The 17,608-nt window shown below is 40.1% G+C and overlaps 2 protein-coding genes across 7 annotated transcripts in view; both read left to right on the top strand.

Annotated features, from left to right (window-relative positions):
• Positions 1–15,322, top strand: part of LOC129751208 (USP6 N-terminal-like protein) — a 91,344-nt gene extending 76,022 nt beyond the window's left edge. For 4 of the 6 annotated variants that reach the window (XM_055746578.1, XM_055746576.1, XM_055746577.1 and 1 more), the window contains one exon: positions 14,466–15,322. In XM_055746578.1, the coding sequence (XP_055602553.1) occupies positions 14,466–14,848 (383 nt within the window). In that variant the 3' untranslated portion in view covers positions 14,849–15,322. Of the gene's footprint in view, positions 1–850; positions 896–1,251; positions 1,827–14,465 lie in introns of those variants that run through there. The other 2 variants (XM_055746579.1, XM_055746580.1) reach the window with 2 other exon arrangements.
• LOC129751209 (uncharacterized) lies at positions 2,257–2,986 on the top strand. Its single transcript, XM_055746581.1, has one exon. The coding sequence runs from the start codon at positions 2,329–2,331 to the stop codon at positions 2,917–2,919; it is 591 nt and encodes a 196-aa protein (XP_055602556.1). The 5' UTR covers positions 2,257–2,328; the 3' UTR covers positions 2,920–2,986.
• Positions 15,323–17,608: the final 2,286 nt, after the last annotated feature.

The following is a 17,608-nucleotide window of genomic DNA, read 5'->3' as shown; positions in this document are numbered from 1 at the left end:
TTAAAACTTGCAGGATGTAGACAATGCACTATAAACTAAATCCACTCAAATTTTAGTTAAATTCTACCCAACGGTTAAAAAGTTAGAGCAATTTTATAGTGTGGCAATTTCATCGTGGACACCCTTTATTAGTGAAAATGCTAGAAATTTTCACCAAAATGCTTGCAGATTACGAAATCACAGTTTGCTGTGTAGCCGATTTTGACGTACTTCTCGAAAGATCTAGGTTTGATCTTAAAATTGCGCTGTAGCCGGTGTACATAGTTCAAGTTGCAAAGCATTCTGCTGACAACTGCTAACTGCAGTTGTCTCAGTTGACTCAGGGAGCTCTTGAGTGGGAAGATAAGCTACGTTTCGGAACATAGCAGTCGATGGCGATTCAGCTGTACACTACTTTCTAAGATTTACGATGTTATGTTATGTTATGTTATGTTTGACGTTTTGATCGGTTGCGTTTCCCAGGGTTCCGTAGGGTTCCGTAGGGTTCAATAAAACTGGTTTTAGGCGAATTTTGATATGATCTATTGATGATCAATGATGAAATAAGTAGAAAACACTTGAACATGATTTCAAAATTACTTTTTGAGCTTTCATCAGTCATTTATTTTCAATGGGGATCCAAATCCGTTTCATGAACGCTACGGTGCTGCCATTTAGCATATTTAGGCTTTAAATAGACGACCAAACCATAACCTTAACAAATTTCGTAAGCAGTCACATTCTTTACATACTTAGTCGCTTCTATTTTATTTTCAGTATTTTTATTATTATAATTTTAACGGTTTTTTTGCATGTTTCTTCTCTCCATCCCTCCTCCGATCATCATTTCTTTTGCCTGTGTGAACCCAAGCTAAACTAACACCTCGGTTAAGGCGGTTGATTCCCTTGAACAAAGGTACCTACTACTTAAATATGTGTAACTGCACTTGTCAGCTGCAGCATCGCCGTCATGACAAAGCTCGTACTCGAATGAGTTTATTTATAAATGTTTTTTTTCTTTCCTTACACTTTCTGTTTCTTTTCATATTTGTTGCCGTTTATTTCGATTTAATAACACTACCCTTCTTATCGGGCTGGATGCTGCTGTTGCCTGTTGAACGAAATTCACACACGAAAACATCACCACAAATCATTCACCCTTAAAAACACGCGATTTTTTTTTGAATCGACTTTCCATCCACCAAACACCTACCATCTACCACCAACCGTTTTGGCCCATCTAAAATCGGAATCCACCTGACGCGTACGTAGGAGTCAGTATGTCCTCACTGCGGACGATTCAGAGCTTTACCACGCTAGACACTTGCACGTCGCTGGCCACCAGCCTGAACTCGCTCGTGATTATCGATTCGTTCGACGAAAATTGTGATAATATGATCGAGGAAATTACTAGATTGTAGGAAGTGCCTTCCTGGACAACCCCATTTTAGTAGGTACGTTAGAGTTAAGGTTAAAAAAACCCTAGGTTTAAGAATTTATTGCAGAGCAATAAAAACAATAGTAGATAGAAACAAAATCACGTGTTGATAGGGCACATTCTAGCATGTATGGTAGGACAAAAGGCGCCATTTTGTTTCTGTTCGAAAATAACGTCTAGCATAGATTGTACTTAGTTTCTTACTATTGATAACAGTTAAGAGTTGTAGGCGGTTTTAGGTTGAGCTTAATGATATTACTACCTAGATAAAAAAGGATCTTTCGAATAGAAGAAAATAAACCGGAAAGAAATTGTTTGAATGATATTATCGAGTATTTCCGTCCGGATTGCATTTTACCTTGTAGAGGTGTGAAAAATTTCGATTTGCCTGCATTCCTTAGGTGATTTTTGAGTATTAAAAAAACGAAACTCTGAGCGCTTTCACACACGATCGAGCTGAAATTTTGGACAGGTCAGTTTTTGGGTCAATCTTCTAAATGTATATGATCCGTTTTCAAAATTCGATGACGATTTTTTGTCACCCTAGTGTTCACACAGATAACCACTTTTGATACATTCAGCAGGGAATTCTTTTGTAGCACAAGTTGAAGATCATTGAAACCACTTTTTGAATTTTGGTTTTTCATATCATAAAGTATGTACCTACAAGCGTTCAAGTAAGTTTATCGCTTTCTCAAGTTGAGAACACGTGTTCCCAAATGAAAAGTAACGTTTTAAAAAAGCAACCCAGTCGATAATAGATTTGCAGAAGAAAAAAAAAACCAAAGTAAACCAGTTGCACCGCGTCGTGTGGCAACAGGAAACAGAAAAGCCTCATTCATTTTCGGCCCTTCAAACGGTTAAGTTGGTTTTTCTGTTGCGAGCGGAACCGCCACCAATCTTTCGAAACCATGTTCAAAATTCTAAGTGAAGCAGCAAAGGGAATCACGGCCCTCAAGCAACTAGAGGCAGCCGGAAAGCTGGCTAAGAGTCGCCCGTATTCATCTTCCAGCAGAAAGGGGGGATGCAAATCGGATGCCCCCAAGAGCAAGGAATGTGCCCAGAAGGCTTGCTCCGATAGGTCCCAGGCGATGCCGAAGAAGGGCAGCAAATCCCACTGCAAAAAATCTAGTCCCAAGATCTGGCGGGCCTGTCCGGAGCCACCCAAGCCGAAGGAGTTCTCCTGCTCGGACGTGCCCCAGGAGCTGGTCTCACGTCGGAAGAAGCGCCAAGTAGCTTCGAAGCCACCCTGCAACAAACCGGCCCCAAGCGTTGAAGCCCCCGAGTGCATAAAAATCAAGAAAGAGCTCTGTCTGCGGGCGACAATGCCCGGTTGTGCCAAGTCCCGGATTCCACCCCGTTGCCCCCCGAAAAAGGTAGTTCGAGACTGCACCCGCATCAAGCCCCCGGTTCCGTCCTTTTCGGCCTGCTACCGGAATCCGTTCCCCCGACTTCCGCGCTCCGAGTGCACCGTTTTAACTACCAAGAAAATTTGTATGTAATCCGAGACGGAAATACTCGAACTCGAAGAAGATGAGATTTGGGAAGAATAAACGTGATTACCCATGATTGATTCGTGTCATTTCACACACACCCAAGGCCATTCCATAAGCTACTTCACTTTCCTAAATTACTCCACCGTCCTAAACGAAATGTACCTTTATATATTTTTAAATTTGCTAAATACTTTACGTGGATAGTTAGTGTTAGGTTTGCCCGTTAGCTATTTAAATCTAATGTACAAAATTTACGAAAACATAATTTACAATTTATTCCGCTGAGCCAATACAAATTTTTGGTACTTAAAAAACGAATGTTTCGTGTATGTTTCTGTTTTTTTTTGTTTCCGAAATTCCTTTCGCTTCTGGATGTTTCAGTTTTTTTTAGTTTTCGTTCTAGATGTGCTTTTACCCTTGGCTGTTATTTATCCATTCTGTTTCAGTTTTACTTAGTGCATGCTGATGTTTTTTTTAGTTAGCTGTTTGGTGTTTTCTTGGTAAGTTTTTAGCATTGATTGATCTATTATTGAGAAACATTCGGGGATATGAACCATATGAACTACAGAAATATTTAAGAATGTAACAAACCACCGACGAATTATGCATTTTATGTCACGCTAGGTAATTATTTCGAAATTTGGATTCTGTATTAGAATTTTTAAGCCTAGTCCACAGGAGGCAACAAATCACAAGTCTCCAACGTTCGGAAGAGGAGTTACGTCTCAAGTCCCCCGAACAAAATGGGAGACCTGCGACATTTTAAAGTAACCAAACTCACATTTTCGAACTTTTTTGCGCAAACTCTGGTATGAGTTCTGCTTCCGAATTTTGGATCGGAAAGTTGGTAGGTTAGGTACACATGAAATTGTTTAGTTCGATATTTATCTTCACCACTGGTGAATCACCAGTTTAAAGTCGAAGTCCCTTAGATTTAAGGCCTATTCTGCGACTCGAGTGACGTAACTTAAAAAATTCCCATTTTTTATCTGACTTCAGAAAGTGCTTCAGGAAAGAAACTTTCGTTCAAGCCAGCAAAATTTTGGCGTCAATTTTCCATTTTTTCTTCACTTAATAACTTGAAAAAAAGCATTAAACATTGAGTTGTTCATCGTCTCGCTTTTGTGAACATGTCCTAGTTTTTTAATATTTCCCTCCTAATTAAATCATATACCCATAGTCTCCAATTTTCATTCAATCATTTGAAACTTGACTGCTTTGGAAATTCACAATCGAATAACTTTTTTTGCCGCCAAAAGAAAACTTGTAGGTTTCAGGTTGCTATGAAAGTCAGTAAATAAAACTTTCAGCCCGGTCCACATTACAGTCAAATGAAAGAAAAAATTTTCGATTGAAAATTATTGCTTTCATTTTCATGTCTTGTTGAAAATCATCAAATTAGTAGGGTAAGAACACTATATATTGAACACCATCTTTGGGATTCAACACATTTGTGGCCAATAAATAATAACGAAAGGTTTTTCTGATAAAATTTTGATAGCGTAGCTTAAGCTTATTTCTCTGCTTCGAATCGATATATTTTTTTTCGCGGAAATATGTTTTGAAATTATTATTTAAGCATTTTTATTCAAAATTACTTTTGTTCCAATGATTGAACACAATGATTCAAATATTGAACAGGCAATGTTCTAATTATTGAACACGTAAACATTGAATATCATTGCATATATTTAGGGGTATTTCGCTTGATAGTATGCGTTGCAGGGGCGATTTCGGTTGAGCTAGCAACCGAGAAGCAGTTTGTTTACATTTCCAAACACCAACCGATGTTTGTTCAATAACTGGTACATGCATTTCTTTACGAAACGAGTACTGCTAGATTGAACGTTCAATAATTGAAACATTGGCGTTTTCTGTGATCCAATGATTGAACACTTTAATTTGTTAAATTTTTAGAAATTTAGGATTATAAAGGCTGCCACTCTTATAGAAATCATTTAAAAAGACTTAGTTGAAACCACTCATATCATTATCTTAGACGTTTATTTGTCTTTTATCCAATTTTTCCCCCAATTAAAATTAGGCTGTTTTCTTCATCCAGTCGAAAAACCATGCCAAAATTTGACCACATATTCAAGTTTCGAGGATTGTGGCTTTAAGAGTCCGAGATTCTTGATAAAAATTTGAACAGAGGTAGAAAATGCTTTAACAGTGGCACAACGGATTTTGATTCATTTTTCTACTGTATATTATTGTTTTAATCGGTTAATGTTTTACTAGTGTTCAATATCTGGTACCTGTTCAATAACTAGTGCTTCTACCCTACATAAATTTTAATTATAAGATCGTTTTTTAAAGAATCAAGCTGTCAAAATGAAAAAAAATCTATTTTAGATTTTGTTGTTGGTTGTAAAATCGATTCCTCTAACTTGAATCAAAAATAATATAAATAAAATGAGTTTCAAGTTTGTTGGCTTAGTTCCTCTCTGAAATAGTTTATAATCCCAAAAAATAGACTTGAAAAAAAATCACATTAAAATAACAATTTTCATTTTCGTTTGAAATTGAATGTCTTGATTTTCATTCGAAAATCATCAGGTGCACTTTGAAAATCATTAACGTCATCGTCATTTGAAGCACCGTCGAATTTCAACTGAAAACATCGAAAACAAACTTACAGTAGTAAGCCTTTGCCATTTGACAAACTTTGGTGTTGTGAATGTGAAAATTGGAGACCTTGCATATACCCACTCGCTTTGTGAGCGTTACCCTTTTGGAGAATTTACAAATTTAAATTTTTAAAATACTTTTGTATCAGGAAATACTTATTCGTTTTTTCTTCAAAATCAGCCATTTCAATAACAAAAAGGCAAAAAGTAGTGTTTTCTAACTGTCAAAATAAATTTAGAAAACAAGCAATTTCGAATCTGTCTACGTGGACATCCGGGGAGGGGGGTAGGGGATTTTCAAATGTCCACGCTTGTCCACGGAGGGGAAGGAGGGGGTCAAAAATCTCATTTTTCTGTCCACGTGGTATCTGAACAGCACCCTAATTGATGTTTCATCAAAAATTCCTTTCCCACGTAAAAGAACATGTTAAAACTAAGATCTTAAGCGTATGAGCATATTTTTGTTATGCACTTAAGGTCTCCCACGGATGCGATTTCATGGGCCCTATTACATAAGACGAGTCACGAGTCATTAATAGGTGGTATGAAAAAAACCTAGCAATTGCTTTTGCTAAACCAAATCGAGCAGTCGAGTAGTCACTTGAAGCTTCGGTTGCTATGTTTTAAATACCGTGCGGGACGTGATGACCGAATAAGCGACACAGTATTTAATCTACTATTATAAAAACTTTATTAACTTAAAATAGCAACTGTAATTAAAACTGCCTATTTGTCACACGCGGGAAATAGGATTGACGTTTCAGATGACAGCCGATGATGCTTCCGCCAAGGGACAGTCTAGCTGTCCTGGTGAGCCAGCTGAGTGCAGAGTTGCCAGTGCTGTTATTGTTTTCCTCAACACCTCCCCCTAATAACGAAGGTAAGCCTGAAACCTCTGGGGTGGTTTGCGATTCCTGGTTGATCGCCGTGGAGGAACTGCTGAAGGAGTACTAGCCGAAGCAGATTCAAAATGCGGCGATGAAAGTTCTGCATCAGACATTGATGATTCCATAGTTGAAGAGCTAGACTCACTATCAGTTGGTGACAACGACGGAAGTTCCACTAGCTCTCTGAGTGTTGTTGAATTGGCAACAGCTTCTTCTAATTCGGTCGCCGAAGATGCGGGAAGATTCCAAGCATCCAGAAAAATATCAACTGGCAGCGGTTTGGTAGACTTGGGTTGTTCATTGTCGTTTAACAGCGGTGTCCCTTCATGGCGTCCCTTCATGGCTTCGATAGCTACGTTGTACATGACTTGGCCCACTTTCTGCAAAATACTTCCTCGAGCCCATTTCCACTTGTTGTTCCGGAAGACCTTGGCATACACTGATTGACCATGCTCAAACGAACGGACTTTGGCGACTGAGGTCGGAAGTTTGGGATTGGGCGGACGAAGAAGCTCCAAACTAGTCCGGATTTTACGGCCAAACATAACTTCTGATGGTGATAGGCAATCTGGATTCGAGCGATTCGGTGTACTGCGATATGTTAGTAAAAATATATCGAGCGCTTCTTTTATCGTACCCCTCTCCGACGTGATTTTTTTATGGCCCGCTTGAAGGTATCGACAAATCTTTCCGCCTGTCCATTTGACTGCGGGTGGAAAGGTGCAGTTCTGATGTGCGAAATTCCATTTGTGACACAGAATTGGGCAAATTCTGCGCTGGTAAACTGCAAACCATTGTCTGAGACAATGGTCTCGGGATTTCCTAGTCTGGCAAAAATATTACGTAACAGATTAATGGTCGCTGCGGATGTGATCCGGCTTGTTGGTACTATTTCAGGCCACTTTGAGTGAGAATCGATAACAAGAAGATAGTATTCACCGCTGATAGGTCCGGCAAAATCGATATGCACTCTTTGCCAAGGACGGGTTGTTTTCGGCCACAAAATCGGCGGTGAAATAGCAGGAGCTTTTGAAGCCATCGCACAGTGGGGACAAGAAGAACCATATCGAACTATTTCTTTGTCCAAAGACGGCCAATATACGTAGCTGCGAGCGATAGCTTTCATTCGAACAATGCCTGGGTGTCCTAGATGAAGTTGTTCTAGACATTGCTTCCGCAACCTAGCAGGAATAACCAGCCGTTCACCGGAAAGAACGCATCCGTTTATGGTGGTTAGGGAGTCGCGTCGATCGAAAAATCGCTGCAACTCGTCATCTTTGTTGAGGGCAAGTTTGTGAGGCCAGCCATTTTGAATAAAACGATAAACTTGCTTCATTACCGGGTCTTTTAACGATGCTGACTCGACCGAACTAAAAGTGATAGGGAAAGCATGAAATGTGTTTGCTGTTACAGATTTTACGTCATTTTCAAGGGTCACGGCTGCGATGACATAATCTTCGGATGGCTTCACATGCTGGTTGATGAGGCGAGAAAGGATGTCGGCTTGACCGAACTTTGCTGTCGATACATACTCAATGGTGAAGTCGTATAGGAGCAATGTAAGCGCCCAGCGCTGTAACCGGTTGGCTGTGTAAACGGGTATTCCAGTTTTCGAACCAAAGACTCGCAGTAATGGGGCGTGATCTGTCTGGGGGCGAAATTTCCGACCGAATACCATTCGGTGAAACTTCGTAACAGCAAAGATGATGGCTAGTCCTTCTCGATCGATCTGGCTGTAATTTCGTTCGGCGGGTGCCAGCGCTCTGGAGGCGTGTTGCACTACCTTAACCGTTCCGTCGGGAAATCGATGCGAAATTTTGGCTCCAAGACCGACCGACGATGCATCAGCGGAAACGATTATTTCCAGCTGCGGGTTGTAGTGCGTGAGTAGGAGATCTGACGAAAGGATTTCTTTAAACTTGACGAAAGATGCTTGGCATTCTGGGCTCCAAACAAATTTTAGTCCGGATTCCAACAATTCCTCCAGAGGATAACGCAGGTCTCTCATGTTAGCAACGAATTTCCCGTAAAAATTTATAGCTCCTAGGAATGAGCGTACTTCGCTGACATTATTGGGAGAAGGCATAAGCTTGATGGCAGCGACTTTCCCGGGATCTGGGCGGATTCCATGGTGATCCAACAAATGGCCCAGATATTTAATTTGCTGGCGACCAAACGAACATTTCTCTAACCGCACTGTGAAACCAAATTCCTCCAAGCGCTGAAACAAAGCCTGGAGGTTGTTCCAGTGATCTTCTTCGGTTTTACAACCCACAATCAGGTCATCTAAATAACCACAGGTCCTTGAAAGTCCGGCCAGCAGCGTGTCGACGATTTGTTGAAAAATTTCTGGCGCAGCCTTGACACCCGGTGCCAGACTATTAACTTGATAGATGCCTCGATGGGTGTTAATGGACAGCAACTTACTCGTAGCTTCATCGACAGGAATTTGTAGATAAGACTCAGACATATCGACGATGCTGAACACCCTGCAGTTACCCAGTTTGTTGAAAATATCATTTGGCAGCGGCAGGGGATACTGGTTCGGTTGTATAGCATCGTTGAGACCTGTGGAATAGTCGCCGCAGAGCCGTATGTTGCCGTTCGCCTTACGCACCACAACAATTGGAGCCGCCCACTCCGGAATAGTCAGTGGGTGTAATTATGCCGAGGTGCTCCAAACGGTCTAATTCCTCATCAACGGCCATGTACATTGAGTATGCCACAGGACGTTTGGGTCTAAACACTGGTCTTCGGTCTGGTTTCAGATCCAACTTCACTACGGTTTTGGTGCACTTTCCCAAATCTGTACTGAACACTTTCGGGTATTTTCGTTTAAGACGGATGGTGATAGGGTCCACTTTTTCACTGATTTGATAGCAAAAGTTCACCATTGGGACAGAATCCAAACAAAACTTTTCAATGAGGTCCAGTCCAAGAATGTTCAAGTCTTGTGACACAACAAACACCGTACAGATTTGGGAAATGCCACTTATTTTCACTAAACATTCAAATTCCGACAGTAGAGCCAGAGTATCTCCGGATGCAGATTTTGCTTTCACTGCACAGTGGTGCAGAACATCAATCTAGCTGTACGAAATTAATAGCTCCCAGGGATGAAGAGATAGACGTCGATTCATAAGTTTTAATCGAATTTAAATGCCTTTTAATAAAACAAAATATAGAAAAGAAAACTGCAACATTTTATTAATAAATTAAATGTTTTAAAGTTTTTTCTATAAGTAAAACAGGTAATTTTTACATAAAATGTGTATTTTCTATCATTCAAATTTCTACTATTTCCACCGATTTCCGCGCTAATTCCAAATGAAAATGGTTCCACTTATCATAAAAAATAATCACAAAAAAGGGGGTGTTGCGAAAATGTGCACTTTTCGATGGACGAGCCTTCCAAAATTGCCAATAAAATACACTAAATGCTTTCTATAGAGCTTCAGCAACTTCTAAACCCATCATAATGTATGGGACAATTGTAGATCGTGGCTTGTTACAACTTTGTTTCAAAGACAGCGAACCATTTTATCCAATCTACAACGTGTTAGGCTCAAAAAACTGTTTTTTCAAGAGATTTTTTTTTACTTTGACTGTAACTTCTAAGGGTGATGTGACAGGACTTTGACATATTCAACAAACTTATGTATTTTGATCAGATAAACAAGTTTGTCGAAGACATCAAAGCGTTAATTTGAAAAACAAAAAAGTTAGCATTTTTATCTCGCTATCGGTGGACCCCTCGGCAAAAATTTTGATACTAGAATATGCTCCTTGTAAAACTGAACAATGTTGCTGAAGACATCAAATGTCTATCTCTTCATCCCTGGGCGCTATTAATTTCGTACAGCTAGATTGCTGTTCTGCACCACTGTGCACTGTTATGTCCGATGCGGTGTCGAACTGAAGTTTCACTTTTGTTCCATTGAGCTCGGCTGACACATATTTCCTTTTATTTTTCACTGTACACAATGCGACACTCACGGTTCTCATGTCGACCTCGAAGTTGTTGACATTCTTCCTCTGCTGGCGTCTAGACCTTGATGATCGGCGAGAGCTAGAACAAAAGCCCTCTCGATGACCAAACCGGTTGCAGTCCGAGCATTTGTGGCTCTTGAAAGGGCAATCTTTATTAAAATGCATCTGCCCACAATTCCAGCAGGGACCCGATGGCATTCGTTGGTCTGGAACAAAGAGTGCACCTTTATCCGACGTCTGAAATTGTTTTGTCTCAGATGGGGCCTGAAACTGCTGTCCTCTTATAGCATTGACCGAACTACCCTCGATCATTTCCGTATCATGCCGTAAGTTGATGAGACGCTGACATTCGGCTGATAGTTTTTCAAGGGTAATGCCAGTTGTTTCCTCGATCCGGGTCAGGAGCCGCGTTCGGATTTCTGCGTCGACTTCAGATTTAAGCCCAAAAACGAAGATGAGACACTTAAATTCTTCTTCGGTTATCCTACCGAGCTCAAATTCGACACAACTGCGGTTGATTCTGCAGGCATAGCTTACGTAGTCTTCGGTTGGACCTTTTGATTCCTGCAAGCAACGATATCGGCGGCTCAGGATTGATTCTGGAGCTCCAAACAGATTCTTTAACTTTGAGACTGTCTGTTCGAAGGTAAAATCTTTTGCAGTTTGCGGGAGAATGAAACTTGTGTAACGCTCATGTTCCGAAACTCCGAGTTTTCGCATAAGTAAACGCACTTTGGCAGAATCATCTAACTCAGTCGCGTCCTTGGAAAACAGCTCTTCATACCGTGAAAACCATACAGTGAAGGTTATGTTCTCGTTTAACTGATACCGAAATTCCTTAACATTGCTCGCTAAAGAGTCGAACAACCTTGCTGAGCTAGACGGAAGACGCATGTTGTTAATGGCCTCATTTTGCAGCTGGAACCTAGCATTTTGCTGCTCCTGGGCTCTTTGCTGCTGCTGTATGAGTAAATTCGTTGCTTGCTGCTGTTGCTGGAGCTGTTGAAGGAGCTGGACTATCAGGACGTCGGTTGACAACGATGGCTGCCCTTGCTGGTTGTGCCCATTGGCAGCGGGTTGTGGTCCATTTGGGTTATTTCCAGCAGCACCGTTCATTTCGTCGTCCAGATCTGACATCGACGAAATCCGACGTTTCCGCGTGGGAGGCGGTATCCCAAGCAACCAAAAGTTCGGATAACATTCCTCTATCAGGTTTGATCAGCTTAATCGAGTATGTTAATATAACTTCTTTTCAGCTCAATTTTTAAGTAGTTAAACGAACTTTAAAGTTGACAAAAAGTTCGCATAAATCGTCAAACAACTTCTAACCAGCTTCAAAATCCACTTTATAAGCAGCATAAAAAATCGAAAAAATTACTCTTCCGCTCCTTCAATTGCCTTCTCAAGTCTGCGATTTTGATTCATATTAATGAACTATATTTGTTACTAACTCACATTACATTTAAAAAACATGTTCTTACCAAGCCTCGAACCCGAGCTCACCGCTTGAAAGTTGAGATCCACACTTGTTGCCCTATATGAACATCATGAGTAGGCAACGATTTTACTCGATGTGATGATTTTCTTTAAAACGACTTTCAGGTTCTTTATTTCTACTTAATTCCCACTTTCAAGCTGTTAAAAAGTTCTTCCGGAACTTAATGTGTACTTCATATAGTTGTTTCCCAAGTAACGATGTGTTTATTTATGCAAACACGTGTTGAAGTTCGAAAAAAGTAGATTTTAGCTTTTAAATCTATGTACTTCAAAGTTTCTATAACACGAAGTTGCTTTTGAACGCCGGTTGGGACTAATTAAAAACTTTCAAGTTTACAAAATAGTACAACAGAGACTTTTTACGAACTATTGATCTGTACAAAAAGACTTGCAACCCTTTGATAGCTACTTGATTTTGAAAAAAAATGAGAAGTACGTAACAAGTAGATTGTTATTCTTCATACAAACTTTAAAGTTCCCAAAAAGTAGAAACAGAAACCAAAACAGTACTTTAAAGCTTTTTTTGAGTATTGGCTGAACTTGATAAAGAATGAAGTTCCATGGACCTCGAAAAAGCATTTTGAACAGCAAAAAAGTTCCACAGAACTTTTGTACAGCTATTTATGAACTTATTAGTTCGTTCCTTAAGTGATATTCGAACTTTTGGTTGCTTGGGATGTTGAACGAGTTAACTTTAAACTTCACTCGCGAAACAAAAAACTACCGCGATATCTCGTTGCCACTTTTAAATACCGTGCGGGACGTGATGACCGAATAAGCGACACAGTATTTAATCTACTATTATAAAAACTTTATTAACTTAAAATAGCAACTGTAATTAAAACTGCCTATTTGTCACACGCGGGAAATAGGATTGACGTTTCAGATGACAGCCGATGATGCTTCCGCCAAGGGACAGTCTAGCTGTCCTGGTGAGCCAGCTGAGTGCAGAGTTGCCAGTGCTGTTATTGTTTTCCTCAACACTATGAATAAAGTTTGTTTTGACAGCTGTTTTCTCTGACAGAATCTTTTACTTTTAGAACAAGCTAGTTTGGTATGAATAAAGCCCAAATCTGAAGCAATTGCTCGACAAATCTCCAAGCAATTGTTTTATTTTCTAAGCATGCTCGGTAGCAGACTTTTTTAATAAAAAAAATCTTTTATAACGTCGTAAATTTATCAAATTGGCAATATTGCACTTAAAAAAAATTCAAATAGGCATTTTCAACATGGATAAAAAAAAGAAGTGAAAACCAATTTTCTTTTCATATTCTTGGCGTTGTATGGAATGATTCGTCTTACATGAAATTGAACAAATCGAATAGCAAACGTTCCATTTGGAATTTGGAATAACATTTTAATAATTTTTAACGATATTTTTTTGAAGTTTTAACAAAACAAACATTTTTTATTGATTTTAAAGTAGCTGATTTTAATTGGCAAAACAAAAAAAATCAAATTATGATGTTAATTTTTTTTTATTTATTCCTCCAAACGATTCTTGATTATTGTTGATTTATTTCTGGGTTTGAACCAAATTTTTCCGGAAATTGCCCGGTTTAAGGACGTCAATTTTGAAATCAAATGCCCGGATTTTGCCAGGTTTTTAAATAAAATTTCCCGGATTTGTTCGGCCCGGATACATGCTGAAAAAATTATGGCAACCCTACTTTAGACCCAATCTTAACTTGGCACGATGGACGGTGCTGAGAGGGGATCCCACTTTTTTGCCCACGTCTCGAACTGAGGCAGTCTTCCTACTGGCGTAAGCTATAAGCTTGCATGACTTTCCGGTCCAAAGTTTTGTCCACCAGACCCGGTTTCCATCCAGATTTTTTTTTATTCCAAAACTGATGTGTTAAAATTCTAACTTAGTCCATTTCGGATTTGAGTTGATCCGATTTTCGGGCGGGTAGCGCCAGGAATTTCTGCTGTCGATAGTTCGATCGATAGATGCGTTGATTGATGTTTAGGCGAAGTGTCGCCGCGATGAACCCGCTGCTGCCCTCCTGGTCAGCAGAAAATGAGTTGCGTCCTGCTGTCGATGATGCGATCGACAGATGTGTTTATTGTGCGGACCGGTGTCGCCATGGAGTCTCTGCTGCTGGCTGCCTGTCAGCAGAATATGTGCCGGATGTCACCACGATCCAGCTGGTTGGCCAGCCCATGAGGATGGCCGCGATAAGCAAGCACCACGTCAAACGAATTCGAGGCCACGTCGTGTACGGTTATCGAATTCTCCACGCTTGTAGCATTTCCAGGTGACTGCAATCAGGTTAATAGTGTTACCAGCAGTAAAAAGTTGAAAAACTGTATGCGAATTTTTTTTATCCTACAGTTTTTGTTCTCCGATAATAACTTTCATTAACTCTTTATTTAAAGTTTAGAAAGACGTTCGGAATCTCCTATTAAAAAACACGACTATTGACAATAATCTAAACTGACAACTTATGTGGTTCAAATATCCCCAAATGTTTCGAATAACTGCTCGCTCATTAATCGAATATCAGAAAAAAAAAACAAACCCAAACACTTTCTCCCATTCTAGATTACGAAGACGGTAGCATAACGAAAAACTCCCTAACGGGCACTTCCGTCACTTCGACCAACGATGTCAGCATTACATCGTACGAGCGTACCTGTGATATCTTCCGGCTGTCGTCGCAGCAACATCCGGTCGGCAATGGCACCGGCGGCAACAATTCCCTATTGGGATTGGAGGATCGTCTCGATGACGACAGTATCAGTATTATATCGACGCAACTGCTGGATGGAGGTGGCAGTGGGGGCAGCTTCGGCGCAACGGATCTCCACTCGCTGGGGAGCGATGCTCCCGTCATTATCACCATCACTAACGGACACGTGACTTCGGCCGCCGAGGAGCAAGAGGAAGACGAGGACGAAGTTACGGAGAAACAGATTTCTAGCTAGGAGCAGGAACTGAAACGATTTTTCCCGGTCGGTGGTAGTTGACAATCAGAACCCGTCCGTGAATGTATCAAGAAGAAGTCTGGTGTGAAACGTCACTGCCCCTTGGTGGAATCTTGGAAGCCAGCTCTATATCTAAGGGATTTTTTCCCGGTTCAGACCTAACCTAATATACCGTTGCATCCTACAGCAGTACGTGTACTTAGTGTATAAGCAATAATGTATCAACTATTGAAAAAAGTATTGGATTTTTAAACCTTTGTCGTTCGATAAGGCAAACATTTTTGGACTATACCGTTTACTAGCAAATAGTTCATGAAGAAGGCTCAGTTGTGTAAGCTGTTTTCTGCAACAGAAAACTCGTGGCATTCGTTGTAACAAGGATTATTGATTGATTCGCGCAATAACGTGGAATTGTTTCGTGTACGAAACTGTGTTGTGGTTTTTTCTTTTTACTATATGATGGAATATTATGAACGATGACAAAAAATCTAAGAAATTTGAAGAATATACTCACCATTAACGTTAATTCATATCACATCCGTGTACCACAAACTAATGAAAGAAAAAGCTCGATGACACAAAAGCTAAAGATTGAATTTCTCAAATCAATTGAAATTGGCTCCAGAGAGTGGACGTCTTCAAGGAAAAACTTTTTTACACTTTTTAGTTGTTTATTAGAAAAACTCTAGTAGCAAAATATAAGATCTTGATCTAAGCAACTACTTTTTCTTCTCATCCAGCAGTGCCTTGCCGCAGGAGAATTTTTCCTTCTTCTTATCCGGACATCCGGACCTTTTCTTGCTCGAAGAGGAGCTGCTGCGTTTGCTTTTTTTCTTGTCATGGCACTTGGATCTCGATCTGGATTTCGATCTAGATTTCGCCTTCTCCCGGTCGACTTTCTCGCACTTCTTTGGCTGACACTCCTTCTTTTTGCTGAAATCCGTTAATTTCTTGCCCTCGTCCCTGTGGTGGCAACCATCTTTCGATGATCTTCTTCCTCTCTTCTTTTTGTCGTGGGAAGATCTCGGTTTGTCGCCTTTTCCTCCAGAACAGCTACCCATGGACATGCGCGGGACGATGGATGGTGTCAGCTCCGATGTTCCGAGAAGCGCCGAACGGATGGGCACAAGATTTCGGACCGCTACTTCACTGAGAATTTTGAACATGGTTCCAAAGATTTTTTTTTTCAACGGGGTGAACTCCTAAAACTTGACTGGTTTGGACGAGGGCCGAAAAAGGAATGATGATTAGCTACGGCAAATTTTTAACATGATTACTTTGTTGAAATAAAATTCCCATTTTAAAGGCATGCTTTGTTACTTGAATTCGTTGATTTGAAACCACTAGGGTAAACATTCGAGATTCTAAAATAAAATAAACCCTCTCCTGCATCGTATGATTCCGTTAAGAAAAAATATGTTGTCACCGGAAATAACATTATTGACCTTTAACAAAGCAATTTCCAAATTTAATGTTCGTCTTGGGGAAGTACTAGAGAAACATGAGATATCAAAGAAATAAAGAACATAAGCCGTAAATATCATGAATTTTTTGAAAAAGATACAACGGCTCACCGACGGGACTTGGACCCGCAATTTCCGCAATTCATGATATTTACGGAATATTCTTTCTATCTTTGATATGTCATGTTTCTCTAATCCTTCCCTTCGACTTTAAAAACGAGACATTTTTCAATAGTTCTAATGATTTTAAAAGTGTAAAAAATTGGTAAAAAAGCTAACTGCTAATTATTTTTTTAAATTTTTTATGTATAAAAATTGTTTGAAATCTTTTGGAGTACTGAACTTAGCTGAAAATTGCGAAAAAAACACCTCGAGGACATACAGATACACCAGGGTTTTTTAACGCAATTTTTTTACACGGTTTTTCGGGAATTAACGCGGTTTTTGACGGAAAATAGTCCTTTTGAACGGGAAACACTTAGAAATTGTTGAAGTTGGGAAAATCTTAGTTCTTTGACTAAGAAAGTGAGACATGGGACCTGAGACCTGACACAAGAGATCTGAATCCTGAGACCTGACACCTGAGACCTGAGACATGGGACATGAGTCCTGAGACCTGAGAGCTGGGACCTGAGATATGAGACACAATACCTAATACCTGGGACCTGAGACAAGAGACATGAGACTTGAAACCTAAGACATGAGACCTGAGGCATAAGACAAGAGCCATGGAACATGAGACATGATACATGAGACATGAGACATTTGACATGAGATCTGAGACATGAGACCTGTCATGTCTGAAGTCTCAAGTCTCAGGTCTCATATTCCATGTCTCAGGTCTCTAGTCTCAGGTATCAGGTGTTATGTCCCATGTCTGAGGTCGCATGTCTGAGGTCTCAGGTGTCATGTCGAAAGTCCCAGGTCTTACGTCTCAGGGTATCAGTTCTCAGGTCTCAAGTCTCAATTGTCAGGTCTCAAGTCTCAGGTACCAGTACGTAGGTCTCAAATCTCAGGTCTTATTTCTCAAATCTTAAGTCTAAAGTCTCAGGTCTCAAGACTCAGGTCTTTAGTATCAAGTTACATGTCTTATTGTTTCAAGTTTCAGAGCTGCAGAATTTGAATGGTCTTTTTTACACGGTTTTCCGCAATTAGCTCGGTTTTTTACACGGTTTTCGGGTATTAACACGTTTTTTTGCACGTTTTTACGCGGTACGTATATCAGTTTTAAAAAAAAACCTTACTGTATGCACGGAAAATAATAAAAGGTAAAATTTACCGAGATAGCAAGGTGAAC

Source organism: Uranotaenia lowii, chromosome 3 (assembly GCF_029784155.1).
Source record: "Uranotaenia lowii strain MFRU-FL chromosome 3, ASM2978415v1, whole genome shotgun sequence".
NCBI classification, from domain to species: Eukaryota; Metazoa; Arthropoda; class Insecta; order Diptera; family Culicidae; genus Uranotaenia; species Uranotaenia lowii.
This window is presented reverse-complemented; position numbering and strand designations above follow the sequence as displayed.